General features: G+C 46.7%; 1 protein-coding gene across 1 annotated transcript in view; it reads left to right on the forward strand.

The window, feature by feature from the left end:
- The window catches only part of clcf1 (cardiotrophin-like cytokine factor 1), a 15,058-nt gene extending 4,477 nt beyond the window's left edge, over positions 1-10,581 (forward strand). The window contains exons 2-3 of the mRNA XM_079503939.1: positions 6,993-7,153; positions 7,536-10,581. Coding sequence (XP_079360065.1) covers positions 6,993-7,153; positions 7,536-8,951 — 1,577 coding nt within the window. The 3' untranslated portion in view covers positions 8,952-10,581. The remainder of the gene's footprint in view (positions 1-6,992; positions 7,154-7,535) is intronic.
- The last annotated feature ends 476 nt before the right edge of the window (positions 10,582-11,057 follow it).

The following is an 11,057-nucleotide window of genomic DNA, read 5'->3' on the forward strand; positions in this document are numbered from 1 at the left end:
GTGTGTGTGTGTGTGTGTGTGTGATTGCATGCGGTTGTCTTAATGTGTGGGTGTGCACGTTGATATGTGTATGTTTGCGTGCACAACTGCACATGTACATGTGCGTGCATGCGTGCGTGTGTGTGCGTGTGTGTGTGCGTGCGTGCGCGTGTGTGTGTTGAGTTAGTGAAGGAATGCACATTTGATTGAGTACAGACTGCACATAAATCTGGCCTCTAACTGTACACAGGCACATAACACGACCCTGACCTCAGCACCATCTCTCCCCCTCCGCTCTTCGTGCCCGCAGGCTTAAGGCATGGCACTGTCCACTCAGCCCCTGACGCTAATGCCAGTGTGTGTGTGTGTGTGTGTGTGTGTGTGTGTGTGTGTGTGTGTGTGTGTGTGTGTGTGTGTGTGTGTGTGTGTGTGTGTGTGTGTGTGTGTGTGTGTGTGTGTGTGTGTTCTTGTGTGTGTGTTCCTAACCCTAATCCATGACCCTTAATCCATGACAGTGTTTATATTTATGCAAAGAGTTTAGGCAAGATGGATCAATTGCCAGTGGCTACGGTTACATAGGAATAAATCTACACAAGACAAGACACTGTAACGCTCTTTTGAATCTGGCTCAGACATCTAATCCTTTTCTAGAATTGGACTCCTGATACGTTTTGGCCTCAGTTCTATCATGGGTCTGCCAAGTGTTAGCTGGATGATAGTAAGCACTATTGATGTACCAAAGGGCTTAGGTACTGCAAGACATTTAAAGAATCTTGCTACCTAAGTTAGGTATATCCACCCCTTCAAATACATCCTACTCCTTATATAGGCTAGAAAAAACACATTTTGAATTAACGATACAATTGTTTTGGAGACATCAAATGGTAAGGTTTAGGTACTGATGCTGTTCTACAAAAATGACACACTTGGAACTGTCTTGAACCATGAAGGCAAAATGTCCATCAGGGTAAAGACGCCAACCTAATCGTTGTTTGTGTTGTACATCTCAGTTGTGGGTAATTCTTTGTCCAAACATTGGATGTGTTCACCCTTATTTGAATAAAGGCTATTTGTTCCATCACAAAAATATATGTACCATAAAAAAAAGATAATTAGCTTAGATAGTATTCTAATATTGTGGAGCATCTACCTTTGGAACAGAGACAAACAGTACAATTATAATAGTCTAAAGACTATTAATTTAACTCTAACATTCAGGATGTGCTTCATGACATGTTTTTGTTTAGTACTTAAGGCCACCTATGGTTTCAAGTGTTTGGAACTGGGAAGGGCAACCTTTTTTGGCATGAGATCTACATTTTCCTTGACTGTGCTCACCAGCACATACTTTTCCCACCATATCAAATGCCGCTTAAATGTTTGTTTAAAACCTCAAAATGATGGTGATTGTTGGGAAATATGAAATGCTAGTCGTCGTGGAGGGTAGAGATGCAACAACCACATGATAATGGGTCACCCGGTTTTGCGTATATGAAACCTTGCGTGTTAAGTGAGCTACAAGACTGCCTTGCCCCAAAACATGACCTTGTGCACTGACATTCAACTATGAACCCTAACACTAGAATTTAAATACTGACCCCAAAGAAGCACAGAATGTTTGGCGCCCTAACTTTAGATTCAGGCCGGCCTTACAGATGGCAGCCAGACACGAGTCTGAATTTACATCAAACCATAGATAAATATGATCTGTTATGAAGAATGAAACTCCTGTGTGTGTGTGTGTGTGTGTGTGTGTGTGTGTGTGTGTGTGTGTGTGTGTGTGTGTGTGTGTGTGTGTGTGTGTGTGTGTGTGTGTGTGTGTGCACGAGTGCGTGCGTGCGTGCGTGCGTGCGTGCGTGCGTGCGTGCGTGCGTGCGTGCGTGCGTGCGTGCGTGCGTTTTTTTGTGTGCGCGGCGACTTGTGTGTTCGTGCACTTGAGTGTGGATGTGTTTGTGGGTGCTTTTCTGTGCGTTTTCCTAACAGATGTATGTGTGTGCCAACAGATAGGCCTACAGAATATGAAGAGATGCATAGGAACACACAAACGCAGTCGCACACGCAGTCACGCACACACATGAACAGAGCCAGGTCACGGTCAACCGTTGTAGGGAAACCCTGTGTGTTGCTGTAACGCAATCCTCCCAGGGAGAATGTTCTGGTTTCAACCCTGCCCTGTGGAGTGTGGTCCCAGTGCCAGGTACACAGACATAGCCCCAAGCCCCCATGGGCTTCCTCTTGAAGTTGGGACATACACTAACTATATTATAGTTACTCAATATAATGTTATATAGATGGAACACGGGCCTGGCTTTCAGTTATCTCAGTTTACGCCAAATGATACAAAAGAGTAGTGTTTTCTTTATTCCCATAGGAGGATGCTTTCAGCCATGTCAGCGCTCAATCAAAACAACAAGACCCTTTCATGTCTGGCAACCATTGCTGACATGTGGCTAGAAACAAAAGGAAACACTTTGGAACAGTTCGGATTGAATTTAGCCAAGAAGGATTTTTTTTACCAGTTTATCCCTTTCCGAAGAGTTTATTTTTTTCTTTTTACACACAAGAAGAGCACATCCTTTCTCTTGGGGCTGTTTACATGCGGAGGCGATGAGGTCGAGTTGATTTCAGGGTGTTTTGATGCTAATGGCGGGATGTTTGGCGTGAGGACTCGATGACTTGATGAGCTCCAAATGTTCAGGCATCACAGAGAGACGCTTATAACCCCTGACAGGTGATGATGCTCCGCGGTCGGGTAGATCCAAAGAGGTTTGGCCATTTGGAAGCCGATGGGCTTACTCTGACTAAGGGATTTAAAGGTGTGTACATGAGTGCGTGGGTGTTGCCTGGTTTGCAGACTATGCTTCTTCAATAGCCGACAGCTTGCAGTCCAAAATGTCGGTGTTTGTGCTGCATGCTTGTCGGAGTGTTTAGAGTTTGCTTATGATGTTTGATGATGTTTGGCAACCCCCACCCCCTGGAAAGCAGACTGGTCGCCCCAACTGCCGCTGTCCAATTTAAATGATTTACCCACCATTTAGTTATGTAACTCAATTGTTGCACGATACACAACTGACCAAGTGGCACATGAAAAGCCCCTCTCTTCCAGACCTCACTGTAATGGAGGTCTGGCTTGCTTGGCGAGTTGGGGAGAGCATGTTGATGTTTACGTCGAGCTAATGCTGCGGTTGCGTCAGAGGAGGTAGCTGTCGACTTCTTTAGTGTCCCAACATGTTTGCTTAAAGTCCCGCCGAGAAAGTGTCGAGGGTATAAACGCTTTGGCGGGGTGTTTAAGCACTCTACTTAAACGCCCCCCCCAAGGGCTCTCCCTGATGGAAGGATGAAAGAGGGAGGAAAAGGGGCGATAGACCTAGCAAAATAGAGCTAATCGGGGTTAACAGGCTGCTGTTATTTTGACCTGAGGCATAACAGAGATAAGGAGCCTGAAAGCAGATGAGGCCGGAGGAAGAAAAGCAGGGACAACAATCGACTTTATAATTAATATAATTTATTTTCAGAGTGAACTCTGTGCGTGCGTGCGTGCGTGCGTGCGTGCGTGCGTGCGTGTTGCATGCGTGCGCACGTGTTTGTGCTGCATTCATGTGGCACGTTTTTCCAAAATGGTTTCCAACGCACCTTATACTTAGCCATTCATAGTTTCATACACTCACACCAATGACAAAAACAACCATGCATGCGAGGCACCAAGATGCTCATCGGGAACGATTATATAGGCGTACGTTAACCCAGGAGGAGCTGGGGATCAAACGGAGACCAACCGTTCAATTCCAAAGCGGCCACTCAGGATTAAGTTTAGGCATGTCTATTATGTTAGGGTTATTGGGTTTGGGTAAAGTTAGGTATGTTAGGTTAAGGTTACTGTTAGATTTATTATGGTTAAGGTGGAATTAATGTTAAATCAAAGTTTGCAATCAGCATGCATGTGTACAGTATGCTTGTGTTAAACAGGGAAAGGGCTAGGGGAGAGTAGAGAGAGAGAGAGAGAGAGAGAGAGAGAGAGAGAGAGAGAGAGAGAGAGAGCGAGAGCAGCTGACAGGGGCACACATTGTGCAATACATATTTCATACCTGTTGAACAGCAGCATGTTTGGTCCATAATTGCAGGCATGAATCACAGCCTGCCGTCTGGCTGTCAGAGAGAGTGGTGCAGGAGACAGGAGGAGGAGGGCGGGAACCACATATACTGTAGATGAGGCAGACCAGAGAGGATGGAAAATAATTAATGAGCGCAGAGAACTAGCTAATGGCACCATGCGTCACGACTTTCAGTCGCAAATTAGTCATTTACGGTAAAGTGACGCGGCGGCAGCTGTATGCTTAAAGGCAGGGCAACAGATAAGGGACAACATCGGATATTTACATACCTGTCCATATCTAAAAAGCAATGGGCCTCATTCACTAAGCTGTTCGAAAATAGTGTGTAAATAAAACGTGTAAAGGGGTGTGTAATTCAAAGTACAAATTGACAAATTGACAAGATTCACGAAAGGGTGTGTAGTTCCCTGATATGTGAGGATCACAGGTGTTCCTAATTTTTGTCTGCAACTGCAAGTCAGAGGCACGCTCCTGGTGGAGATCATTTGCATTGCTCCACGAGTCCACGCCCCATAAAAGGCAACCGGAAACATCCAACGTCAGACCAAAAAACACCATCACTCTTCAAAATGGACAGATCTACAAGCTTACAATATTAAAAATATTATAAATTAATAGTGTGACATATGGAGTTGGCATGAAAGCCCAATAGGCGAAACTGTGGCCACGGCAAACGGGAACTAATAATTCAGGTCAAAATGCTTAAACTGAAAAGAAAAAATTAATCGTTTGAATTTGCATCATATCTATACAATTCAATGCATCCAAGCAATAGATTGTTTGACATTTTTTTCAACAAATGTTAAATAAATACTTTATTTGAGGTTTTATTTCAGCTCCGGTGGTCACCTCACCACCGGAGCGGTGGTCACCTCACCAGCGAAAATCCAGACTATGAATGAGCCTTTAGAGCAGATGTGAGTTTGACACCCGTCAAAGTTCCCAGACAAAAAAAGATTGATGTATCAGACTCTTAACTTTGGAATTTGCGTAAATGCCGATAAGTACATTTGTGCGGAAACAAGCTTAGTGATGAGGCCCAATGAGTTTATCTTTTCATGCAATTATTGTAGTTTTGAAAATGTAGAAACGTAGAATGGAAGCAGAATGGAACTGCGCAGTTACAAATTGCCGGTACTTATTACAATATAGTACAATACTGGCCTATTAATGAACATTGTAGATGTGTAACATTCACCTTCCGTGCTCCAGACTTTATGACCAGAAGCATTTGAAAATTGTTGGAGGCATTCCGAGGCCAAAGTCTGGCCACGCGAGACTACCCTGAGCATGACTCTTAACCCCTAATGCTCTCCCCCGACACTCAAGTCTGACCACATGGCAGCAATCATAATGGGTGAAGCTGAAAAGTGAATTTCCCCACGGGTTCTAATTATATTATTATTATTATTGAATGTTCAAACACCTTTTCACATTAAAATTATGTGTTGCGCTGAAGAGAGGCGGAGAGAGAAGCAGGATAGCAGCAAAGTTACAAGGTTTTAAAGAGCAAAGTGTGCGAGAGAGGGGGGGTTCAAAAGGCACACAAAAAAGGCAGAAAGATGGACAATGATGGAGGGAGAGACATGCGTTCTAGAGGGTGGCAACACAGCATGGCGCTTCTACGATTCTATGAACCAGAGGAAGTGGATGGAGTTCTTGCTAAAAACTACCTTTCAACTCCCAATTTTCTCTGTTTGAATCCAGAGGAGAAAGCCTCAAAAGGATTCCCACTGTGATTTTCCATCACACCTTCAGACACAGACACACACACACACACACACACACACACACACACACACACACACACACACACACACACACACACACACACACACACACACACACACACACACACACACACACACACACACACACACACACACATACACACTCTGTCCTGTATATGCACAGTATACACTGAAAGCATGTAAAATGCACTAAACATATGTAATTGTATACATATGGGTACAAATACTCACGCAGTAACATAAAACATCTACACATGCACTCAAAAAATCTAAATAAAGACTCAAAGGCATGCATTCATTGTCCCACATACTACACAAACAATAGAAAAAAACACACATTAATGTTTACTATAATAAAGCAGGAAAGAGAACGTGTGTGTGACAGAGAGCATAAGTATCTGTATCTGTGAGAAAGAAAGAAAGAAAGAAAGAAAGAAAGAAAAAGAAAGAAAGAAAGTAAGAAAGAAAGAAAGAAAGAAAGATAGGACAGAAGGGCGGAAGGACGGAAGGAAGGATGGAAGGACGGAAGGACAGACGGAAGAAAGAAAGAAAGAAAGAAGGCAGATAGAACAGTGACAGTGACAGATTATGCACGCACATTGTTTGCATGACAGAGCCATTTGTCTGACTGTCCCAGACTATTAATGGAGGTTTTATTTGACGGCAGAGTAAACCTACGACAATCAGAAACCGCTAAAATTAGACGGGAAACGGAAAAAGCTTTATTGGCAGTGTCAGGTGATTCTGAAATGCCAATATGTAAACGGACAAGGTCATCGCCATAGAGACGAAGAAATAAACCAGAATATTGTAAAAGAAAACCCTATAAACAGTCTGACGGTGTGCTGATTAGCAGAGGTTGTGAACTGTGTATAGACGTATAGGTGTGTGTGTGCGCGGCTCCCGGCGTAACATCCCCTCACCATCACATGTATTAAAGATACATCATCCAAGTTAAATCATCACAGTGTCTGAGGAAAAATTATTCCAGAGACACATTTCCCCACACTGTTATGATTATGGATACCTCTGGAGTGTGTTAACTACTATTTGGACGCCCACGAGATGCATCTCATCAAAGAAACATCTCGCACTGTCTGCTGTTTTAAATCAAACTCAAAATAAAACTTGGTCCTCTCTCTCTCCGCAGTCCGTCCAAGCCAGCTGGTCTTGTTGTTGGCTATTGGCATGGCGTCCGCACACTTCCTGGATCCCTCCCACAACCTGGCCAATGAGAGGACGTCCATAGAGAGAACATACGAGCTGACCAAATACCTGGAGCACCAGCTCAAAGAAATCAAAGACACATATGTGAGTATTTTTATGATGCCATTTATGCAAACTGACCATATTCACACATGAGCGGCCATTTTGCTCTTGCATCATACTCCAGTATGGGGTGCATACGCTGGTCCAACGTACTAACAGTCCGACATGCAACAGTCCGACACGTGCGTGGCTGGTTAAGACTCACCCGTGGCTTCCCTGTGAGGTTAGGGTTAGGTTAGGGTTTGGTGTAGGGTGTCGGACTAATGCCTGTCGGAATGTTAGTACATCGGACCAAACATATGCACCAATGCACTCATTGCAAATTGTTGTATTTGGGACACAATTATATTTGAACATACACACTAGACATTTGTTCAAAGCTATTAAGAGACTAAAAAAAACCCATCTATTCACCTCTATCTAGCTGACCTACCTGGGTCCCCCGTTCAACGAGAAGGACTTCTCCCCTCCGCGGCCCAACAGCACCGCCCTCTCCCTGCCCAGCGCCGCCACTCGCTTGGAGCTTTGGCGCGGCTTGGAGAACCGGGCCAGGCTAGCGCAGAACCAACGGGCCTACTCTATCTTGTTGGGGGCTGTGAGGGAGCTGGCCCGCTCCACACTGTGCCCCTACCTGCAGACGTCCCTGATGCATTTCTGCACCGGTCTGGATGGGCTGTTGGGGTCTATATCTGGGCTGATGACCACCCTAGGTTATGCGCTCCCTCCTCCGTCTGCCGGCGCTGTGGGCAATGGGAGTGGCGAGCTGCAGTATCTGCGCAAAGAGGCAGGGGGTGACGGGGGGCGCAGCAGACCGGCTCCACTGATGAGCCAGAGCCTGTACAAGGCCAGGGACGGAGCGAGGGACGAGTCTGGTCACCGGCACCGCGCCGGCCAACGGAGAGGTGGAGCCAGGGTGGTCAGAGGAGAGCGGGAGGACAGCAACAAAAGGGAGACGACGGGAAAGAGGAGAGCGAAAGAAGGCAGGAGAGCAGAGGTGACCAGAGGCGGATCCAGGAACGGGGGGTCAAGGGAGAAGGGCAAGGGAGAGAGGGGAAAGAGGGGGAGGAGAGGAGAGCCCGAGAGCTGGGAATGGGCCTTCAGCGACGAGGAGAGAGTAGGGGAGGAAGACGAGGAAGATGAGCTGGATAGGGAGGGAGGGACGGAGAGATGGGGCAGAAGGAGAAGGCTGTTGAGTATCACAGAGGAAGAGCCAGGGCAGCCTGGACCTCTGATCCAAGTGTCCCACATCGGGAGAGTCAGCACCAGCTCCCCATACGATCGGCAAACCAACAGCAACAGCAACAACAACAACCACCACAATGACGACCAGTACAGTTACAACCTCAACTACCACCTCCAGCTCCAGGACACTGACGCAACGGAGGAGCGCATCGGCGGAGAGAAGGGGTACACCGTCCAAGACCCCGGGTCCACCGCGCTCGCCGCCTCCTCTCCGTCCTTGCCCAGCATTCACCTGCAGCGTCGGGCACCTCGCTCGCTGTTCCCCCCGACCCTCCACCCTCCCCTCGCCACGCTCTCTCTGTTTTACCAGTTTGGGCCCGTCGGGGAGGAACACACCCTCCTCCCGCAGCCCGTCCCGCTCTCCCTGCGCAGGGGACCGGCCGCCCTCCTCACGCCTGCCCTCTCCCCTCTCCTCTCTTCCCTGTCCTCCTCCTCCTCTCCATCCTCGTCCTCCTCGTCTGCGCTCCTGTCGGTGCGGCCCGCGCTCAACGACTTCTCCAGGAAGGTGGAGGGCTTCTGGGTCCTGAGAGAGCTACAGAGCTGGCTGTGGCGGTCGGCCAAGGACTTCAACCGTCTGAAGAAGAGGCTTAGGGGATGAAGAAGTGTCTATTGTACCTGCACAGAAACTGACTGGACTGCATCTGTGTGTGTGATATATATAAACGTATGGCACCTGATTGAGAGTGCATTTTTACAGATGTTTAACTCACTCGCTTTACGTGCACATACACAGACACACCCGCAAATGAGCATGTGCTCATGCGCACACGCACACATGTACGCGCACACACGCACATGCGCGCGCACACACACACACACACACACACACACACACACACACACACTTGCACGCACGCAGGCACACAGGCACACACACTTGCACGCACGCACGCACGCACGCACACACACACACACACACACACACACACACACACACACACACACACACACACACACACACACACACACACACACACACACACACACACACACACACACGCGCGCGCGCATGAGCGCGTGAACACACGCCAGAGAGACATAAACACTTTCATTCATGTGCGTTCATTCATACCATACCACTGTGTGGGGAAATACGTGAATGAAGCCAGGACTATTTGGCAAGTCACCAGCAGCGCTAATGGAATATAACACACAAAGCCTGCACATTACCAGCACTGTCACTCGCCTCTAATGCACATAGCAGCTCATTGAGCAAAAGCCACTGAGGCTGGGCTGAGTTACCGGACTTCACGGCTCATAGATCAACAGAAATACCACTGTAGGTGGCTAGACACACATACTCACGCAGTCATACTCACACACTTACACACACTTACACACACACACAGGGTGACATAGGCAGATAGACAGACAGTACAACTATTGAGCGAAGGCTGATTCAGTGACCCGTAGACGCGTGAATCAGCAAACATTCATTTTCTCTGAGGGAAGAGGGGAAAGTTATGAATGGGGGAAAGACAAAGGGAGGGTGAGGAAGCAGGACATGGCCAGAGGGATGAAGAGGATGCAGAAAGGAGAGGAAAAGGGGAGGAGGCGTGACTCAGCGGATGAAGGGTGGAAAGACGGGGTATGATGGGGTTTGCTGAGCAATCAAGAAATCCGCTAGACAGTTACAGTAACTCAACAACGGATCCACACATACACACAACACACATGCACACTCACACACACGTTTACCATGGTACAGTGATGCCTTAAACTGTCACCAATTTCTATGCTGCTTCTGGTTCAAAACGTATTTTGTACCGAATGTATTATTTCGTTTGTTGTTTTTCCATATAGGGTGGTTAATAAAAGAGAAAAAAAAAACTTCTGTATGTTTAAGGTTAGACGTCCTACATATTATATCCACAATTCTTCCTTTTCATTTTGAGATTGTATGTAACAGAATGGCAGCTGAACTCACCTCCCATCGTGCATCGTGGAGCAAGTTTAATTTAGTAGCAGTAATGTTCAAAGTGCATTCTCAAAGAACAAAATTCATTATTATGATTAAGGGCGAGACACATTAAACAACTCAGTTGCATTTGTAATTACTGTATAAACCCATTGTAAATTCACCTCTGTGTGCCTGCATGCATGAAGGTTATGGACCATATCGCTATAATATTTATTGATCAAGATGTTTATTTATTTTCTTTCCATTGTGAAAACGCTGTACCATAACACAAGAGGAGAATAAAAACAATAAGAGCTTTTGTACTGAGCATGGTGTTATTGGTCATTCGGGGAGAAGTGGGGAGGAGAGGATAGAGACTGTGTATTTGGGATGATTGTTTGCGATGGTTTAGTTTTATAGGGATGGTTTTGGGTGAGCGGCACAAGGGGAAGAATTTGGGGTCGGGGCATTTCTTGAAACAAAGGCCGACTCACATTCATCACCGAAAAAGAGAGAGACAGAGAGGCGGGGCAGTTTTTATTTGTCTGTCTTGACGAAAATTTATGATCATTCTCTTTTTTCTTTCATCTTTCTCTCCCTCGCGCCCTCCGCCCCAGCATCACAGCCCTCCACCCTCGCTCTCTTTCTTTCGCCCACACCCTCTCCCGTTGTATTTCCCCATCCCATGCACTATCTCACGAAGCTCCTCTTCCCAAAAACATCTCTCTGGGCTAGCTGTGACAGAGAGGGATTTGCACTGGCATGGACAGACACAGGTACAGACACAGCCACATACACAGTACA

Source organism: Electrona antarctica, assembly GCF_951216825.1.
Source record: "Electrona antarctica genome assembly, chromosome: 1".
Lineage (NCBI taxonomy): Eukaryota > Metazoa > Chordata > Actinopteri > Myctophiformes > Myctophidae > Electrona > Electrona antarctica.